Source organism: Crassostrea angulata, chromosome 3 (genome assembly GCF_025612915.1).
Source record: "Crassostrea angulata isolate pt1a10 chromosome 3, ASM2561291v2, whole genome shotgun sequence".
NCBI classification, from domain to species: domain Eukaryota; kingdom Metazoa; phylum Mollusca; class Bivalvia; order Ostreida; family Ostreidae; genus Magallana; species Magallana angulata.
This window is the reverse complement of record NC_069113.1, coordinates 24,054,080-24,077,021: the sequence shown is the minus strand read 5'-3', so window position 1 is coordinate 24,077,021 and position 22,942 is coordinate 24,054,080. Positions and strand designations below refer to the sequence as shown.

At 31.7% G+C, this 22,942-nt stretch overlaps 1 protein-coding gene across 23 annotated transcripts in view; it reads left to right on the top strand.

The window, feature by feature from the left end:
- The window catches only part of LOC128178469 (protein unc-13 homolog B-like), a 102,996-nt gene that overhangs the window by 7,289 nt on the left and 72,765 nt on the right, over window positions 1-22,942 (top strand). For 22 of the 23 annotated variants that reach the window (XR_008242959.1, XR_008242962.1, XR_008242958.1 and 19 more), the window contains exons 2-3: window positions 6,057-6,086; window positions 13,350-13,449. Coding sequence is in view for 17 of the 23 variants with exons in the window: in XM_052845643.1 (XP_052701603.1) it covers window positions 6,057-6,086; window positions 13,350-13,449 (130 nt within the window). In the remaining 6 variants the exon portion in view is untranslated. Of the gene's footprint in view, window positions 1-4,111; window positions 4,267-6,056; window positions 6,087-13,349; window positions 13,450-22,942 lie in introns of those variants that run through there. The other variant, XM_052845647.1, reaches the window with a different exon arrangement.

Below are 22,942 nucleotides of genomic sequence, written 5' to 3'. Positions count from 1 at the left end.
GGAGTCCATCTACTTTCAATACATGAAGATTATAATGTGGTAGAGTCAAAGAAAAGTGCGAAATTATTGCATGATAGCGGCCCATCCGAAACATCAAGACTGCCGCATATACTTCAAAAGGAAATTATTAATGATTCAGCGTCAAAAGAAAAATTTGAAAAATTATTAGCAAAGAGCGCAGAATTTACCATTTTGTTCTCTGGTTTAAGGCGGAATTTAAGTATTAATATATTTATTCATTAACTACTTGTCTATGGGATTTCCATGACTGTAAAATATCTCTCTCTCTCTCTCTCTCTCTCTCTCTCTCTCTCTCTCTCTCTCTCTCTCTCTCTCTCTCTCTCTCTCTCTCTCTCTCTCTCTCTTGTAAGTCCTTTAGAAATATTCACATCACGTTGACATTACCCATATTGTCTGTAAAAAAAAAAGAAAACAAGTAAAAAGAAATCTGGTGGGAATAGAGCGCTAGAGTTTTATGTTTGTTTTGAAATTCGCAAATTAAGGAAATAAAAAAGAAAAGAAAAGGACTTCTTTGTGCCTTATTTTAGGTCGGTTAAATGATTAAAGAGGTGCACGTATTACAAGATTTTACAAGTATTCAAGTGGGGATCAGCTGCTAAATAACTATGTAACTAAGGTTCTCAATCGAGCGCACTTCCGATGATTGAAAACCAAGTTTGTGAACATTCACTATCTGATTCTGTCAGTACCAGGAATAAATGTACACAAAAGCTGGTCGTATAGAGAAATAACAGCCCCGTAACGTAACATCTTTTTTTCAATTTGGGGATGGGTGGATAGGTTACAGACTCATCAATAAACAGTAATTCACCAATCGTCGAATTCCTAATCCGTGTTTGGGGGGGGGGGGATGTACCTAAAATTATACTACAAGTATTATGTTCATTTCCATTATTTCACTACAATTTTTTTTTTATATATACAAATGTACTCTCAAAAATGTTGGGGGTGAAGGCTCATTCCAAAATAAATAAAATTCGTTACATGTATATTTAAAAAAGAGTTGGCTGCGAGAAAAGTAGGGAGCGGGCCCCCTCTGCCCCCCCCCCCCTCCACCTTGATGCTGCCTGTCGAGTAGTTAGTCATGTAAAAATTGTAAACAAAAATTATTTTGGATTTTAAACTGTGAAGAATTAGATATACATGTATTAAACTCTCTTGGTAAATTTTTACAAAAGGCATTGCCTTAATTTGTATTTCCTAGTCAAATATTGGTGGTTTTTAACTTTTCAATTATATGATAAACTATTTCAGATTTGTATGTACATTTGTATTTTGACATATTTTTGTATGGTGTTTAACATAAATATACATAAGATATTACATATTGAGTATATAGAAACATACATATACATATACTAATTAAATGTTAATGTCTGTCATATATGTAGCTCTTTTAATCATCCAACTCTTTCTATCTTGTATATGTTTATTGAATGTTTTATGTACATTGGATGTTGTATATACAATCTTGCCCCTTTAAGGCCCTTAATTGGGAAATAAAGAAATTGAAATTGCACTTGTTCAATCCGACGCATAAATGAGTTTAAAATATAGTTCTAATACTGGAACAATTAATTAAAGAATAACTTACGGTTTTCAAGTTAGCTGTCCAAAATACAAGTTATCAAAGAACAATTTTGCAAGAATATTTGAATTTTTATTTTGAAAAAAAAAACCAGAAAAATAATTTACCATAAATGTTTGACACTAAGTATGAAAAAGCAAGTAATTTTTTTAAGTCTTCATACTAGGCTTAAAAAGGGACTTACGAGGGTTGTTCGGAAAATATTGAGACAACTCGAATATTTTCTTTTCTAATTGACGAATTTTGGTGAAAATTGGCATAGACACCGAAGAAATGCCAACAAATAATAAAACGAAGTAATATTTAAAGAATATTTAATATTTTGTTTACGACGGTAGATAAACAAATCGGTGGTCGGGGTACCTGGCGCAGCCATGAACTCGGAGATTTAACAACTTAAACATCTACTTTAAAAGTGTCCGTAGAATTACAGTTAATGATAAAAGAAATCAAATTAAATATGTTCATTTTGCTATTCTTTGCGACTAACGTTTGATTAAGTTTCACTGATGTTCGAGTTGAAATACGGATATGGTACACATATATTTACCAAACAATAGAAATCTGACAACGACTTTACATTGAATTTTGACGTCAAGGCGGCGCATTGAAAACCGTCAAACCAGTGGAAATCTCAAAAGAAAACCTTTTAAGGCCAATCAATTGCTTACAAAAACTATACGATGACAAGACAAGGTATAAAGCTTCAGTTCATCATATTTTTTCACCGATTGTTTAACTAGAATTAGGCCAAAAGGATTAATTATCGAGTACTTTTGACACACTAACTGTTGTAAACAGTTCTAAAATATATATATAAAAAAATGACAGGAGACATTCACAGTAATTAGACTTTCGGGAAAAATAACTCGATTCATCCCCTAAAAATAACAAGAATGAGAGAAAATGTAAATGAAAACATCTTGAAATGAAAACAAAAGATGAGAAATAAATAATAATTTTTATTTCCGTTCGTTTGTAAGGTGTTTAAAAGACAGGAGCAATAAGAAGCGTTAAAATGACGTTGCGAAAAGTTTGCGGTTGCGCCGGGTCACTGGACGAAGGTACGTTGGTCAGCTTACCAGGAATGATCTGTTTATGCCATGGACAAGAAACTTTTCACATTGATAATCTCTATCCTGATTAACGTTATGGTGAAATTTCAAAGGTTTATCTTTTTTACTAAAAGAATAAGAGAAAATGTCTCAATAATTTCCGAACAACCCTCGTAGACACAGTTTGAGCTCAAATTTTTCAAAATGTACTTTTTCATTTTAAATTTCTAATATGGTCAATATGGATGTTTGTAATGCTTTGTCAAAATTAGAAAGTCAAATACATGTATTACGTTTCATGCAGTTACAGAGGTTAAAATTCTTTGTTTTGTACAAAACTGGGAGATCGAGTCCTGTTGTCATGTTGTTGAATTTACTGGGTGGGTGTAAATACAATGACATGTCATGTTGTAAATTTTGTATTTACACCCACCCAGTAAATTCAAAATTTACAACATGACACTGTTATTGCTCACATATGTGTTGTATTGGTAAAAGTTTGTTGTTTTGCTTTTTGTTGATAAAATTATCTATAAACACAAGTTATTTTGTCAAAGAAATGGTATTTTCTTTACTTTACATTATTTGTAAACAAATATATATAAAAACTTTACATAACAATGACAATAACAATTACATAACAATGACTTCTTTCCTCTGTATCTCGCTTGCATCTTGACTTCTAACATGCAAATTTTGGTGGATCATTTAAAATACACAAGTAAACCATATTATACAAAAAAATAAATAATAAAATTTTCATCTCAAATTTCAGTATAGTACAATTGACATAGTACACATAATAAAACTGCATCTACCCAACTCAATTTATTTACACTGTATGCAACTTCAATCCGTGGGTATGTGCAATTTACATGTATGTAGATCTATACCTATGTACCAAAACAATTAGTAAATGCACACATATGCTGGATCTTTGCCAGATTCGAATTGTGTCATAGTGGTCTATAATAAAAATAAAAAAGATTACATTGAAAACTAATGCAATATAATATCGGCTGCTAGGGATATTTTGTTCGACTCGGCATGGTCAGCTGTCCATTATTTTCGTGCGTACACATTTTTCTGCATGAATGACAATACATTCTGCGCACAGCCTAACAGCAGCTGGTGTAAATCACTATGTCCCTGATGATGTACGACATGATATTAACAGCTGATGATTCTTCCTTGGGCCTTTGTGAATTGTAGACCCCCCCCCCCCCCCCCCCAATGTATGAGAAAGAAGAAGAACATTTACCAGCTTGTTTACGCATTTACCAGAAGTATTTACCTCTGTTGGATAATCATGAATCTTATGCAGTATTCTGTTTTACAAGAAGTGAATAAGAAGTGATATATATATTGTAGCCTAATACACATAAGGAATTAATACGGGACCTAATGAATATTTATTAGCTGCATTATTTAAATAGTGTGACGTCACGATTCAAATATGGCTGACGATGCTTTTGACAGATGTGAACTCGGTTGATTTTCGCAATGGATAGACTAGCTCTGGTTATCTGTGCGTCGATCGACTTTCAGTATTGTTCACATGGAAATATAGTCTCAATATAATGTCACTTTTGTGTGTTTGTGGTAAGTAATAGATCAGTAATCACACTAATGATTCACAAACGATTTGATTATTGGAAAAAAACCCGGGCAAATGAAAATATCCAAATGTTATATGATTGTCATCATGTTGAAAGAAATTATGGTATACCTTTGATAGTCATTTTTCTTCTCGACGTTCATTTTGTAAATAGGATAATGGAATGTTGTGTGTGCAAATACAAGTGATTATATCATAAAGGGATCGAAAGGGGGGGGGGGGGTGTGCTTTCGGGTTTTCGTGCTTTCAACATCTTGCTGTACAATGCGTCTAGGCCAATATATATAGGTTGTAACGTTAAACTTGTAAGTTTTGGCTTAAATTTCATCGCCTCTATCTTTTTTGTTCATTTAAAAACCTGTTAAAAAAAACAAAACACAAACTTGTTTTGATTTTTTTTTTACAAATGTACATGCAGTACATGTTTATAATTGACATTTTTTTTAACAAACGTATATGTTTATATAAATTATATTTGCATGTTGCAGAACTGTAGCTCCATGGGAAATTTGTTTTAAAGGACCGTAGAGCTTCAGATCCATCCATACAAGAAATGTACATTTATTGGGCACAGAAAGTTTTACATGGTTTTGGACTTATTAAACGAATCTAGGAATGTATTTTGTGAAAATTTTAATCCTAAAGAATTCCTGAGACATTTTACATTAGATGTTGTTACTTTACTAAATGCCTCTGAATATCTTTTAAAATGAAATGGTGTGGTTTTTTACTGCATGAGGTGTACGTGCTGTGGGTGCTCGTGGGCATTCGTCAAAATAAACTATATCTGTCTGCAATAAAAATCAGGCGAAAACAAGTAACTAGCACTCACTCTGCTAAAAATCAGGTGAAAATTCAGACGTGAAATTAACATAGTTACATATGCTTCACTTTTCGAAGTCAGTTATGGAGTTTTTGATGTGAGTAAAGTAGTGAATCAGTAGTAAAAGGTCTAAGAAATTTTTTCTTTTGTTTTTTGCATCTGAATAAGTGAATATGGGTATGGATGGAACTGTAGCTCTGTGGTCTGAATTTCTGCAGCTAAGATGTAGCAGAAACGATACATATCATTCACTCTCTTATGTCAATATAGTTGATTGGATCTGTTATCTTTTAAAAAATATAGAATTTGAGATTAAATACATGATTTTTTCATGAGTTTTAAAAACAATAATGCACACAATATTTGCATTTTTACAAATTAAGGTTTAATATTAGTTTCTTAAGGGAATTGTCATGTCTTATAATTAAATCAAAGAAATCATTAAAAAGACAGTATGCACTGTGTGTATATATATATTAAAAATTATTATATATTTATATGGGCCAATTAAGTTGTGGTAACCAAAATACTCAAAGTTATGTTCAAGTCATCTCTATAGTATGTAGCCTTGTGTAGTCATTTCAATGTTTATAAGTGGTAATAATACCTTTATTTCATTGTTCAAAACATGGTCAGGTGTCAAATTATTATTTTCATAAATATGCACAGAAATTTGTAGTTCTAAAAGGGTGAGAATGTGTATTATTAGATATATAGGGGGTATATGCACTGAAATTTGTAGTGCTAAAAAGGTGAGGATGTGTATAAATAGATAAGAGGTATTTTTTTTTTGTTATGAGAAATGGTGCCCGTGAATCCATTGAATTGATAATAATGGAATACTGCAAGTGTCATGCTCGATCATTCCCCTTCAGATCAAACATTTCAGAGCTAGCTTTACGAGAAAATTGTACATATTGTCATTAACTCTCATGTTTTTTTGTTTTTCAGTGAAAAAAGCCAGACTGATTGGGAGTCCGGGTGAGTTCATCAGAAATCAATTGAGTCAGTCACTGGTGGTTAGGGGGGAGGGGGGGGGGGAGACAAAGCCTTGTGTTATTCAGTCTTCATGGTTATCTCGATTATTTTAATGAATCCATCCAAACAATTAGATTGAGTCTGTGTGCCCCTTACATTAGCCTCTTTGTCTGTCTGTCCATTAAAAGCAACCACATAACATGGTATCATTTCTCATTATCCATTTTTCCCTGTGAGCCATTCTATTAATGCTTTTACGTTTGTCAGTGTTCAGAGGAAAACTGGCCATAATCATATATGTTAAGGGCTTCTGAAACGTAATCCTGTGTATCGGTCACGATGCTTTAAAATTGATAGTTTTTCGGCAGCTTAGAATGAATTATGAAATTTTTATCATAGAAATGTAGAGTGTTTAATATTTTTTTCAGAATCTGTATAAAATTAAGAAACAACTACTGATATGATTATATTAAATGAAATTAAAGCTCTGATATATCAAATATTCAATGTATATTGTACAAAGTTTGTATCATATACTTAGTTCTGTTGAACTGACAGCTAGCTATAATGTAGCTGCAGCTACTAAACCTTTGATTTGAAGTTTTTTTTTTACCTTTACTCATTATTAATATTTTAGAGACATTTAAGGAGGCTTAAGGTGATCAACAAATTTGCCTTCATAATTACCTTAGATTTTAAGACATGAGATTTTTTATTATTTAGTGGAAAAAAAATTTATAAACATTTTAGCTTTTCATTTGAATACTTATGTACATATTTATTTAGAGCTCTACTTCTTACTTAATGAGACCAATATACATGTATTCTTAAAACGACCATGGCTATGTAGCCCCCCCCCCCCCCTTTAAGAATTTAATTTCAAGCTACTAGATAATTAAGTATTACTAATAAATAGTAAGGAAATCAGTGTTAATGCAAACGAAGGAATCGCACAAGTCGTTATAGGATAAATTTAATTATATGTGTGGTTCAGAGTTCCTTCAACTTCAATCTTTAAAAACCATTTAGTCTCATGGTATTTAATGATTTGAACTACAAATTTTGATTTCAAATTCTAATTCTGACACCCTTTTTAATGCTAAGATAAGGTACTCCTAATGGTCAACCGAAAATTGAATTTCAGTTTTCAAAGCTATATGTATTAGCTCAAATAACTTCTATAAATTATGTACATACAGGTTGCTAGAGAGAAAAAAGCTGCATAATACTCTGAGATGATCATCAAAAACACTTAAATTGCAATGTTTTTGTTTACACTGCCATTTTATTAATTAGGCCTATAAAAAAAATTGGGTGTTTAGGGTAACACTGATGAAAAAATTAGGTTAGGTAGGTAGGAATTTTTTTTAATTTTATCATATTTTTTTTCTGCATGAATCCTAAGAATGTTTGTTTGCGTCATATTTAAAAACGAATTTTTTAATAGAAATAATATAAAATTCACATTCAGATAAAAACAGACATCTAAAAATGGTAGGATCGGGGCATTTTTGTAGGTTAGGTCGGGTTACCCTAAACACCAATCTAATTAAAATTAGATGTTCTGAATCCGCTATCGCTTCTCAAACAGAATGTCTAATTTTAATTAGATTGCCTATATAAACACACAACATTTTTTTTAGGCCCTAGCATTCTTCTTGTATTTTGGATACCTGGTAGTAGTACATTGATAACTGTAACGGCGAGCAAAGTTGTTTCCTGCATTAATTGTTGCCATGTACTGTGTAAATAATTCATATTCAGAAACCAGATTTAACATCTAAATAAGGGCAAAAAGTAATCATATATATAATTTCAAAAAAATGAAATTAGAATGTTCATGACTGCTATTTCTCATTAAAAACAATTAAATATTTTAAAGTCTTAAATTCTATGGATCATGCTAAGGTCTATACATGTTTAAAAATTACTTGACTGGGAGAAGTTTGCATTTAAAGTCAAAAGTAAATATTGGGAATGTCTGTTTTGAGCCCTGCTGGATAGGATAAATTTGTTGTTTCTAGAATAATTCATGATTCACGCCTTAAAAGCTGAGAATGAAAATGAAATCAGATTTTAAGAATCCACATACTGCCATTGTCATGACTGTACAAATATTTAATTTGAAATTTCAACATTTACAAAAGAGCAAGACTAAACCTATATTTACAAGCTAGGTGCATGATAAGCTTGTTTATATATTAAAATCCAGAATATACTTATCTTGAACCAAAAAAAATGTTATTTGAAGGAATCAATAAAAAAATATTGCACTTCTGGAGATCAGCTAGTATACATGTACAAGTATAGACTCCTATTTCAAGTTTTCATACAAGATTTTCACGATCACAATATTTGAAATTGAAATTTAACAGGATATTCGATAGTAGAAAATCTGATTAGAAACTGACATGCAGTACTGCTTTGTAATGTGTATACATCTAATCTGTGAAACATGCATATGCATGGTTGTTTAAATGAATGACTTTTTGTGGGGGGGTGGGGTGGGGGGGGGGTACATAGGGTCTCTGTGGACCACAGTCCCCAGTTGCAGTGACTGATATTAATATTTCATGCATTTTTTTTAGTTATTTTGTAAATTCATTTGATAATTTTTTTAAACAGTGATATCAATGCCATGTATTTTGTGTTGCAAGTTTAAATTTACATTCATGTACATGTACTTACAGATTATTGTCAAGAATTCTTGGTTTTATTTTCTTTGTTCCTTGGAATCTTTAATATAATATCATATAAATTCAGAAAAAAAGCCATGATTATTTAGCAGTTTATTCAGATTTCTTCATTATCATGATTATGACTGAATTTTTCTCACCATTGTATTTATTAAAACTTAATTCTCTGTGTTTTTATAATGCTTCTTAGAAGAGGGTAAGTGGGCTGTTAATGTCAAATAAGATGCTTCTGAATTTTTGTTATGTTTTGGGAAAAAAATCTACTCTTTAGACTTGTTAAGTAATATTTGTATAGACTTTTTTATGCAGTAGAAATTCTACACCTGTTATAGAAATTTCAATCATTTTCATAATACATGTATAGTCAGAAATACATAAGCAGGAGTACAAAATTATTTAATAATAGGTATGTAAGTTGGCCATTTTTGCTCAATATAGTCTGGACTTCTTATTTTGCCTGCATATTTAATTCCGTGATTTTGCTATTTTTTATCAAATCACAATCGCCAAATTTTTCTTATACTGTATACAGTGAAATATTTGCCCCCATTTTATTTTGCCCCTTTCAGCCCCGTTTTCAGCGAGCGAATTTAAGAGTGGGCAAATTCCATTGTCGCAAATAATATTTCTTTTAACAAAACAGCATTTTGTCGAATTCAAAACAGCTAGGGTGAAACTGTTTGCAATTGTAGAATGGGGAAAATAACACTGCTTAAAAATTACCCTGTATACAGTAATTTTTAAATTTTAAAACTCTAGGTCTTAAGTTCTGTAAACTGTATACAGGTTGTTTTTTTTGCACTGGCTGTGTTATTTCCACCCTTTTTCTTCACTTGCAAATGGTTTCACCTTATCTTGAATTTGCCCAGATAGAGCTGTTTTTGAAAAGAAAATTGATTCGAGATCCTGGAATTTGCCCAGTCTTAAATTCGCCTGCTGACAACAAGAATGAAACGGGCAAAAAAAAAACCGGCGGTGAATATTTCTCTGTAAACAGCATATTATATTTATGAAAATTATCTCTTGGAAATACATAAATTTGATGTGAAGAATTTCTTCTGTACACAACACACTCAAAATGATTTGAAAAGAGCACTTCATCTTTTTATGAAAACCGTTATTTGTTTGTTTCATATTTCAATTAAAACTTAATACACGTAATTAAAAACACTTACCTTCTTAAGAATTTAATTTTGAAGTATCTCTTTTGTGAAATCCCTTATAAAAATGGAATCATTAAAATTTGTGGGGGTCAATTTTCATGGATTGCTGAAATTTTATAGGTTCGTTGGGACATAATTTTGTGTATTTTTCTATACCTATCAAAGGAAATATGACTTTTAACCCCCGTTTATTAATTTGTGGAGGATATTAATTTGTGGTTGAGTGGTACCAACAAATTCCACAAAAAATTGACCCACGTACCACCACAAAATCTAATGATTCCACAGTAGTTTTTGCATAATATATATATATTTTTTTTGGTTTTTTTATGCATTCACAAGTAGATTTTTAAGTTTTTATAGATGAAAGCTTGAAACCTATACTCCTTGCTTTAAAGTCTGTAGCCTCTGCAGTTACACTTCACTAAGTAACACTATTTATTTCCATGTGTTTTAAATTGAACTAATGTTTACCAAGCAGCTAGTTTCCCTTGATGTTTGTTGGACCCAATTCACTGCTGTACAAGAACTTTCCTTGACAAGAGGATAGTACTGTCCTTGGCAACAGCGGACAAGTACTGCCAATGACAATAGTAGGGACATACTGCAGGTGACAAGAGTAGACACATACTGTCAGTGATAAGGGTAGACAAGTACTGTCAGTGACAAGGATAGACATATATTGTCAGTGAAAAGGGGATACACATACTCTCAGTGACAAGGGTAGACAAGTACTTTCAGCGACAAGGGTATACATCTACTGTCAGTTACAATGGTAGACATATACTGTCAGTGACAAGGGTAGACAAGTACAGTCCTTGACAAGGGTAGACAAATACTGTCCTTGACAACAGTGGACAAGTACTTCCAGTGACAATAGTAGAGACATACTGCCAGTGACAAGAGTAGACACATACTGTCAGTGATAAGGGTAGACAAGTACTGTGCATGACAAAATGGTAGACATATACTGATAGTGACAAAGGTAGACATGTACTGTCAGTGAAAAGGGTAGACAAGTACGGTGTCTATAACAAGATTAGACAAGTACTGTTCATGACAAGATTAGACAAGTACTGTTTGTGACAAGAGTAAACAAAAGGGGAATCCAGAGCTGCATTGTTATTATCTGACTTAGAACCATTTTAACAAGAGCTTGGACTTTGGGTAGTTGTGTCAAACAGCACTGTGAAGTAAGCCAGTCTATTTCATTACAAGCCACTCAGCAATGGCTCTTTGAAATCAACAAGATTTTTCTAGCTTTTGAGCTAAGACTACTCAATCGCTGCATATTTCGCTATGTGAAACAGAGTCATTTTTAACTTGTTTTGACGCAGGAAATAGATAGCTACGTCCTACTAAAAGTCCAAGCTCTTGTTAAAATGGTTCTATCAGTCATCAAGATAACTGTTAGTACCATTTGGACAGTTTCCTATGCATTCAGATTTGTTTTGCTAAGTACGTGTACTTGTTTGTATCACAAGTAGTTGACTATTTGCTTGTAAGGAACAATACTCAGAAATTGTATTGGTTGTTATTATTCTAGGGATTCAGTTTTTTCAAGCCTTGGATGACCATGTCTTTTATTCGTTAAGATGTAACTGGGTGCATAAAGAATAGTTGTATATTGATAAATTTAGCGTACTATATGGTTTCAGAATAACATCTTCGAAATGTCAATGCTAATACAATGGTTTGGTCCTCACACTATTGCCTTGAGAAAAGTCACAATAAAAAAAGGTCAAGCCTGTTGTCTCTTTTCTGATTGGTTCCAGGAAGAGAGAACGGAACATAATACTGCGAAGTGAGAAAATGAAAACACAAACGTGCTAATTAGTAATTATACTCACTGTCGTGATTAACTAACTTGATTGTTTTTAAGTACAGGTAATCAAAAAGTTTTGAAAGATTTTCTGCAAGCTATATGGTTTCCATACTTGACACTTGATCTAACATCATTCTGACTAGGTCTCATGTATGCTTAACTCAATATTCAAATTAAATTAAAAATTAATTAAAAAATAAGATTATATGACAATTGAAACAACATACATGTATAACTATATGGGATATAACAATACGAGTAAAGTGTTCTCATAGATCTATTTTCTTACGCATTTTAAAAACTCAGTCACAACTGGTTAAATGATATTAGTATTGGTGCTTTTTTTGTAGGACAGATTTCATCATACAGATCTAAGTACCCGGTACTTTAATTTCTATATACAGTTGAACTTCGATATCTCGAACTCTGATAGTGGTATCTTGAATACAGTGGATATGTTGAAGTGATTTGTAAGTCCCAACCACTTATTTTACCCTCGATTTCTCGAATACTCGAATATCTCGAAGTTTTTAAACAGTCCCATCTAGTTTGAGATAACAAAGTTTGACTGTATATGTATTTTTTAATTCATAAATCTCTTTATTAAGATATTCTGAATCATATGAGTTATCTTGTTTACTCTCCAGGTTTTATTGGTATTTTATAAACCTCTATTTTTAAATTTTAAATATTTTACGTATTGTTCCTTTTAATAATTCCCATTCAGTGATAATTTTTGAATTGAAATATCTTTTTTCAGGTGTCTTGAAAAGTTTTTTTTTTTTAATCTATTGTTAGTTTTAAGGTACCTCACTACACGCAGACTTATACTTTTAAAGACACTTCATCACAAAATGGCGATTTAAATATTTTGTTCAACTGTTTATATTGTTTCAATTTGTTTGCATTTCGTCATAGCTCGATCAGTGGCTAAACTATTGGGCTTCTGAACTGCAGATCATGAGTTCGAATCCGCCTGGAGCATTAATTTGTTCATCATGTTTACTGAATTAAATATTCGAAAATGTAATTTTTTAACTGAAATTGCAATTATTTTGACCTATTTGACTTAAATACTTCTTATCCATTATGATATCTATCATAATCAAGTAATTTTCTGCTGACTTGAGAAAATATTTCAAGGTGTAGTGAGCCACCTTAACTATAACATGTACATCTTCCAAAGTTGAACTGAATCATTTGAATCCACTATATATATAATCATTTCAATTGGTTAGTGGTTATTATTTAATTTTAATTAAGACGTTAAGGTTTTTCAATGTAAGGTCTCTGGATTATTGTTAATTGTTTTTTATTGTTGTTTAAGTAAACATACATAGAATTGTTTGAAATCTTTGATAATTTAAGGTTTAAATTTATATGCATAGGCAACATATTGTTATCTTATAAAAGATTATCTTTAATTTTTATGATATATCGATATAACATAAATTTATAAGATAACTGTTACCTATATGGCTGATTTAGATTGCAGAAAGCGGATAATTTTTTTAATGGGAAAATACTGATTTTGTATACTAACAATGGATATTGATATTTTCTATCAACAATTTTATTTCAGAGAGGTTCAATACATATGTTACACTGAAACTACAGAATGTCAAATCAACTACCATCCAAGTCAAGGGGAATAATCCATGCTGGGAGCAGGATTTTATGTTGTAAGTTGCATTTAAATTACGATATTGAAAATTCAAGTTAGAGAACATGGTTAATTATTATTTTTGGCATGATCAATATATTTAAAGGATAAAATTGGAATATCTCATTTTCAGATGGTTAAAAAAATAGGGTTTGTTCAAAACAGTTATAACAGTTAACTTTTAATAATAACTGATCAATTACCGGGTATTCCAACAAAATTGGAACATGAAAACTTGCATCCTTACCCTTATAAGGAATATATGCTAACAAGTTTGCATATTTAGAGAACAAAAAGATATTTCATTGCCGGGGCTATATGATCTGATGTGCAAGGGCAGAATAATTCTTTCCCTTCCTACTTCAAGTTTACTGCATAATCATGTTGTAATCAAACTTTTTGCACTGATGTCCAGGTGGTCAATCAAAGGTCAATTAACCTACATAAATCCCTGAGTCCCCTTTTTCTGCAAATCAATTATCCCAATATTTGCCTCTAATCTTTTTTGATGAAGGTAAATAAGGTACACTGTGGGATTGTTTAGTACAGATTGATCAGGAGTAAAATACACAGGGCTATTACATTTCTACGTCTGTCAAATAAACTTTTTCAAGCTGTTATTTGCGATATAGAGATTGCTTGGTGAACCTTTTTTGCAGATCGAATATGAATGAAAGATCAAGAGGGAATTGTCTCTTATTATCATCATTGCTTGTTTAATTTAAGAAATAAACCGAATGTTAAAAAGTTCACCGGGATATGAACTTGGTGGGTCATGTGATCAAATTCTGTGAAGCCCAAAGGGCTTATTTCTCATAAGATTTGATCAGGATATAAACTTGGTTGGTCACATGATCAAATCCTGTGAAGCTGGAAGGGCTTCTCAGTAGATTTGATCTCATACCAACCAAGTTCATATCCCATGAACTTTCTAAACTTACTGTTTATTACTTTATATATAAATTTTTGATAAAGGCAAATCAGTCAGAAATATTAAGATTACAGTGTTTTATATGTTAACAATAATTCAACTGTCAAACGATAAGCTCATATGTGGTAATTATGTTTTCATGAAAAAGTTCACACATAATTGAATGTTTTTGCTATTTTATGGGTTCATATAAGGATACATATTTGCAAATGTAAATATATTTAAATGAGATAAAATCCAACTTTAGCTATCACAAATCAATGTACATAAACATACATAATGTAGTTGGCAAAGTGCAGTTCTTGTAAAAATTATAAAAACTGATATTTTCATTGCCACACCTTCTTGAGAAATCTAATAGGAAGTATGCAGTGCTCTTGAAGGAGATTTGGGTCACCGGGCTCCAGTTTGTGATATACCGGTACATTCCTAAAAAAAAATACTAAAAGAATTGCATTTAAACATTTAAAATACATTTTATCTTTACAAATTCATTGTCTGAGTATATGTCTCAGTTATATTGGTATGAGATTTATAGCAAATGGTTTTTAGATCTTTTCATCATTACTTATCTTGCAAAGCATTCAAATGATGTAAAATATTCTTATACATTCAAACTTTATTGGTGTTGCTGGTAACTTAATTTTGGAATGCTTTATTAATCTTGATGACTAAAGGTGAACAGAATAATGAGGCATCACTGTATGCGTAATTTTTTATGAATATAACAGTAAGATCAAAAGTTTAATTTTTATTATTGTGATGACACTTTTAAGTATAAAGTTTTGAATGTGAGAAAGGTTTATGACCATGCAAAAGTTGACATTGTATGCATCTTTTTCAGCACAAAACTATGATTATATCAGCAAGAACTTAAGTAAAATTTTAAAGTTATGCCAAAAAAATGGAAACTCATAAATTGGTACATAAAAAGATTATTTGAATTTCCATTGAAATTTTTAGCCATATATATTCATAAGGGTCACTTCACTATTTTGTAAACTATTATTTTTTATTGAGTCTTAATTGTATGATGAATATAATTTAAAATCACAGTACTCATGGTTATAGAAATTACAAAAAAAAATTTGCAGTCTATTATAGGGATCAGAATGGCAAAAAACTGGATAAATGGCATGCAGAAATGACTTTTAAACATGAAATTTCAAAAATTTGTATATTTTGATTAAAAAATAAAAAAAATAAAATTGATAACAGCAAAAGTACGCGCATAATTTACGCTCATGTAACACTTCGTTATGTTACCCGTTGGTAAGTGTGTTGCTAATGCTGAGGGTAATAGAACGGATTATCAACTGCGTCTAAACCAATCAGGTTTCAGTATTTAACATGAAAGTACTGGGATAATAAAACAAAATGAGCAATGGAATATCAGTTCAAGTAATTTTATGTGTGTTAATATTGCACTGTCACATCAACACTAATTTTCTGTATACTTATTAAAATTTTAAAAATACAATTAATTTTAGACTTGAATTTTGACTGGACCTTTGAATTCTCAAAATATCTCTTACATTATAGATTCTAGCATTACATGTATATGTAAAAGTCACCCACATATAGATATTTATCTGTGTTCAGGGACCTAAAATACTGCATGTCCATTAAGTTACGCCAATGATCTTAATTTTCGCTTTTCGCAATCTCTTTTAAATCGCAAATTATTGAATATGCAGAAATTTTATCCTTTATCATTTTCTATGAGAAACTTTTTAAATTGCCAAAAATGACTAACACAAATTTAAAATGCTACACATTTTCCCCATTTTTAGCAAATTTTGTGACACGCGAAAAAAACCCTGGATATACGGTTATTGTTTAATTTAAATGAAAGGATGATCATTATGCACAGGATAACAATTTGAAATAAATTAATGTACCTTTGCTATGATTTTGGGAGTTTTGATATGGTCTTGCAAAATACAGGATGGATTTTTAATCTGTTACATCAGGGTTAACCCATTAGTATGTAAGAACTATATTGTTTCAAAAGTAAGTGACGTACACCTTGATGTTGCAGTGTACATGTAGCTATCAATTAATAAAAGGCATGATTTGGTTGAATTACCAATGAGTAGGGTTTTGCCATCCAGATTCAATGTGAAACGCATCTTGCAGCATGGGTAGGCCATTGCGTAATACTAGTACCCTTTTTTGTGAGGAATTGACAAGCAGTTTATCACTTTCTGGCTCAATGCCTTTTATTGGTCTCTGGTGGGACTAGTAATCTGGAAGGCTCTTTAGAGAAAAATTTGGTATGTGGATCTTCTATCAAATTGTTTATGTGGAGGTTTTAATGAGTGGTGTGTTGTACATTTCATCAATAATATATGATGGCTTTCAGAATAAGGGATGGAGTTTCTTTTGCATCAGAAGCAGCTGTATATAAGGCTGATTAAAACATGCGCAAATAGCTAATATGTGCTGAATTTTGTTTTATTCATTATAGTGTTGCTTTTCAAGTCAATGTTTTCATAGCTGCTGATTTAACTATTTCTTAAGTTTTGCAATCATCTTAGGGTTATATGACTCTCCTTATCCTTAACCATTGATAAAAATTTTCATTCTCAGTATTTACAGTAAAACACGCTTATAACGAAGGTCCAGGGACAGGTGATTTTGCTTCGTTATAAGGGTAATTTGTTATGTCTTCCAAGTTTACAACATGTAATAAAGTCATGGGGAATAAAAATCACTTCGCTATAAGCGTCAATTCATTATAAGCATGTTCCTTATAACCGTGTTTTACTGTATTAAGAATTAACTTTGAAAGAATTTTGGATCTATAATAGAAAATGAAATGAATATAATTCTTAAAAAGGTTCAATATTTCCATTCACAGGACTTCAGAAAAAAATTAAAAAATTTTTTTCTCCAGAAAGTAATGCTGTGAAAATGATTATCTGATATGAATCGCTCCTACTGACATTACAACAGTGTTCTGCAATATGCTTAGAGCTTGCATGGAAATTTCACGCTGTAATGTTGGGCCAGCTTTAGTGATATCTGTCAATCAATTTCCAACCTTCATCATTCTGCCTCGCTAAATGTCTGATAAAGGAGACAAGATTATATTGAAAAATGTCTCCAAGAGATTTTCTTTCATTACTTTTAGATACAGCAGCTGCAGTTTGCCTATCACACTTTATGGTGTTTCCATATATGGTGTTTCTGCTGTTATTGATATTCAAGTTTCGGCATATCTTCATAGACTCAAGCATGCATATTAAATGAAACAATCCTTTGGCAATTTAAATTGCTAATTCCATGCACATATATATACTGTATACAGGGTTATTTTCGCCTCGTGTAATTTTCGCCCTTCTACACTTGCAAACAGTTTCGCCCCATCTTGAATTCGCCCAGACACAGTTGTGTTTAAAGAGAGATATATTACGCAACATTGGAGTTCGCCCAGTCTCAAATTCGCCCGCCGACAACGAGAGCAAATAGGGTAAAAATAAAACAGGGGCGAATATTTCCCTGTATACAGTATATATATATATATATATGTTGAAATATATATTATATAATATATGATTTAAAGCCAGGATTTAGTTTATAACTTATGATATAACATGCAATAAATGATCGTATAGGTGTTCATGATATTGGATTATGTGTTTGCAGAAATAAGAGTTTTATGTTCTTCACACTCTGTGAGTATGCCAAGTCCAACCTTAACTCTCCCAGAAGTGTCTTCTTAGGTTATCTAACTAGCTCTTATTATTATACATTGTTGGATGTACCTGGATTTATCAGATTTTTTTTCTTTTTCTTTTTGCATCCTGTAAAAGTTGGTGAATATATGGCAAAAGAAATAGTGACACCAAAATATAGAGTGCCCATGCATATTTCCACAGAGTAATTTTCAACAACGTTTTTAAAATTGAAGTGAAAACTGGCCAAAATATTTAGTGCTTGGTATTTCTAAAAATTGAACAAAATTTGCCAAACTATCCTCCAAGTATAATATTGTATTACTCTGTATCATATTTGTAATAAATAAGTGCACTCTACCCGATTGAAGCCTGAAGGTTTGCATTGCACTATACACTCTTAATATAAACTATCACCCAGGTGGCAATATACCGTTTAGAATCAGTAAAAATGGTTTTGTATTCCCACAAAGGTACTTTAGCAGATAACTCCTTCTCTAACCCACATTCTTTTCAAGTTACCATCAAGTGCAAGGATTAATCTTTTAATTCTATGTACTTGTTGCCAAGGTTCAAGGAAACCCTGCAATAATGATACAATTATCAAAGGGTAAGGCACAATTGTATTGCCCTCTGTGTATCTTATTACCCTGTTTATCCCTACAGATTCTACTGCCTCATGTAACAAAATTGATTTTTGAGTATATCGGGTATATATAGTAACATTTAGTCAAGGACAATCCGGCTCATTTGAACTCCAAACAAGCCACCAGGTTGAACCGTAGCTAGTCTTGAGTTTTGGCAAACAGTTGTGATTTTGTGTTTTTCTTATATTGATGACTGCAATGTAATGGTTCTTAATTAGAGTCTGTTCAATAAATCTATCAGAGGTCAATTTTTTTAAAATATGGAACGTACAATAAGTCTTAGAAGCGTAAGAGAACAGTACCAAATTTGCGGTGGACATTTTTTTTTTTTTAAGTTTAATTGCCCTGGATTGAGCAGTAAACCTATCCCATGTGGACGGTCCTGGTTTGTCTTCATTATATGTTGTGATTCCTGGTGGTTAGAGGTAAATCAATATGTAGCTCTACCGGATATCATTGACTGCTACCCAATCAATGTCCTGCAATAATTGTTGACTGTTATGGAAGCAAAAGTCCATCAAATCATCTCAAGTTCTTTCTTTACTGTACATACTTTCAAACTTGGTCAAGTAAATTCCTTTCTTATAGTTCTCAGATATAATTATTGGAAAAGAAAAATCTTAACTACTAGGTTTTATTCATTCTAGAAACAATTTGGTTTTTATATACACAGGTTTTGTTAAAGTTGTTTGGCCTCAATTTTCTATAAGATTGTCAATTTCCTACATTCTATGATACATAATTTGCAGATCATGGTCCTGTCAATAAAATCTGTTGTCACATTATTTTAGTAATGTGATGAACATTTGATTCCATGGATCAACTGAACAAAAATAAGTGTTTAAGATTAGGAGTGTCTATAAAACAACAGGATGAATTGTAAAATGTCTTTCTTCCTTCCATTTGTTTTTTTTGATAGTCCTTGATCCATATATAGATAATCCTTTTTACTGAACACACACTAGCTAGCTGCTCAGAAATTACAGACCAGACTTGATTAATCTCCTTTGATACATATTCAGTCCATTTGATTAGAAGATAGTAGAAATAAAATTAAAAGTAGAAATTCGCTTGTAACCAAGCACAGAATTAACGTATTCTATTCAGAATTCTGTTTCATCCAAATGAATTTACAATCTGCATCTGAATAATGAATGCCATTTTTTTTTTAACACTTTCTTTGCCTCACAAATGTAGGTTATTTCTGTAAATATTGAAAAGATTGAGAGGGAGAGAGAGAATCAAAGCAAGACGCAATCCACCCTTTTATGTATAGTCTGAAGTTGGTGGCTGTGAGCTAAATAATTCATCAGGAAGACTGCTGAATTGTCAGGGGTTTCACTGCATAACATGATAATTGATACAATGCTATATGCTGTCAGACAGGGACTTGTAGAAATAAGATGATACATGCAATGTTAGTGATCTGGGTATTGGGTCATATAACTGCCACAGTGATGTATTGATGACACACGAAGCACGAAATCATGGCGCAGTGTTAGAATGTACTTTTGAGTAATAGAGACCTTTCAGTGCCAGAATACCTCACCTTGGAACATTTGAGACCAACAATTTACTTGATTTGATGGAGATTAAAAAGAAGAAATTTCTCTATAGATACATTAACTCCCATTATGGCCATATTGCAAATCTTTTGCTTGTTAATAAATGTAGTTTCTTCCTTATTTTGGGCGGAAATTAGGTCATATTTAGCAATATATAGGGTGCATATGATATATTCAGTTTGTAGAAAAGTTTAAAGCCAAACTGGCATTACATTACGTTCAACAAGAATGTTAATGTATATATCTATTTTAGTGTAACCTGTTGATCTAATTTTAGACATATTCTGTGTCTTAACTTTTACACTGTAGTCAGAATAAAACTTATGAACATAGAAGATCATTATGTACATAATTCTGATAAATTCAATTACATTTATGATTTTAATTTTGTTTTAAATTAAAATCTCAAATTAAATTTTTTTTCTTTAAAAACGAATATAGAAAAGTATGCAGTATAAAAAAATCATTTTTGAAATTGACTTCATTCTTGTTGTGTCAAAGTACTGTAGATTAGTTCCTTATATTTTATGGGAGTACTAAATTCGGGACTTGGCTGCTTTGTATCAAATTTCAAGATGTAAAATTGCAAGGACTGAATTAATGTATGGTTTTAATTTCAAGATGTTTAAAAGTCTCTGGAAAATTAAAGCAAGATTTCATAATCTGCGAGGGTTATATGCTTTTTCATAATTTTACACTGATATTAATTCCTCACGTTTATTTAGGAATCCACAGTGAACAGATTTCCAAATGACTTTACCTCAGTTTCACCTTTACGACTGTTCATTACTGTGGATTTGTCTTCAGAGAGGAAATTTGAATGGTTTTGGAAGGTTTTCTTTCAGAAAACCTGATTATGTGACTGCTAACCTTCAGGGGAAAGGTGGTAACCTAGGACACGAAAGTCATTTCGTCATTTACTTTATAAAAGCAATCAGACTCTATTTTATGGCTTGTCTGATGGAAAGAAATGACATTGTTTCACTATCACTGTAGCAATGGGCTCTGCGCCATTTCAAATCATTGAATTTGTATAGTTTTTTTCCCCCATTGTGTTTTCATGGTGTGATTGCTCATAGAACAAATTAAGTTATTTTCCATTTGACGTATTAAACTGGACAAGCCAGAAATCAATTTTCTCTATTTTGGGAGAAGATTTTTTTTCACCATTTACCAGAGTTAGCTTTGATAACAAACTCGGATATTGGGGGGGGGGGGGAGAGGGGGGGGGGGGGGGGGGAAGGGTTGAGAACCCAAGTTCAAATGAAAAAGATTTTTCTTTTGCCTTATGTATATTAATTATTAGCTATTAATATGTCTTAATGATCTGAATTAATGGACAATGTGTGCTAATGCATAACCATGACAATTAATGTTGTATTGGTGCAAGATTAGATCAAGTTTACCTAATATCTTGGAAAAAGTTAAGGCTGAACGTGTACTGTAGATTCCTAAATAAACGCGAGGAATTAATATCTGCGTAAAATCGCGAGAAACACCCTTAGCGAATTTTAAAATTTCGCCATTATTTTTTAAGAGTTGAGAACAATAAGAATTAAGGAAAAAAGTTGCTCATTTGCGATTTTACATTCTCGCGATTTGATACAAACCAGTGAGATCGCAAAATTTAGTACTTACGAAATATAAGGAATTTACAGTATGTGTCGGTAGGAATTTACAATGTATGCATTTCTAAAACATTAATGCTGCAATTTGATATTGTAGATTTTGACATAAGATAATTGAGACAACTGAGAATCATACCCGTGATTAAATACTTTATTTGAATTTTAATATCAAATGGGCACTATGGTATGCACTCTAAGACTAATTAATGATATCTATCATTACATATGTAACAACTTTTAAAACAAACCCCCCCCCCCCCCCCCCCCTTTAAAAAAAAAAAAAAATTAAATTAAATGTGTATATAAATAAAGAATGAGAAATAGAGAAAAAAAACTAGGATAGAGAGGAGAGTCAAAGAGTGAGAGAGACAGTTCATCTGCTGTTACAGACAATGGGTTATAATCATTGATTTTATCTCGTAATTATGGTATGTTAACTCAGACTCTTAATGTCACCACAGAATAGTATTCAGGGATAATTAAGCAACAAAATGTAACACATTGTCAGACATAAACATGTGACACATTGTCAACCTTAAACATTCGCTGATTGTCTGATTGCACAGGTGTTTGTTTAAGCAAATGTCACCGGTTCAGGCTCCACTGTATCGAAAAACGGCCCTTTAAACTTGATCACCATCAGCCGTAGTTTATGAGCACCTGTTGCAATAAATGTTGTTTTCCAGATGCAATATAATCAATCATATGAACCCCTAGTGCTTATAGTTGCATTTTAATTCAGATTGGTTTGTTTATTGCAACACAAAAGAGATTGGTTTGTTTATTGTAATATACAGAACCCAACATGGTGCAATAAAAGTTCTGGACCTGAGGCTGTTTATCTTTTAACTTAATGAATTGCTTTCTGCAGAGTGATTAAATCAAGACATATAAACATATAACATAGATGGAAAAATGTCTTGGATTCATTCATTTATTACCTTTTCTTATGCACATACAGAATACATTTGAAAATGGTAGGTACTAATCAGCAATGAATTGAATTATTTAATCCATGTTTATTTGGCGCAACTCTTGAAATACTGATACTATGTAATTGT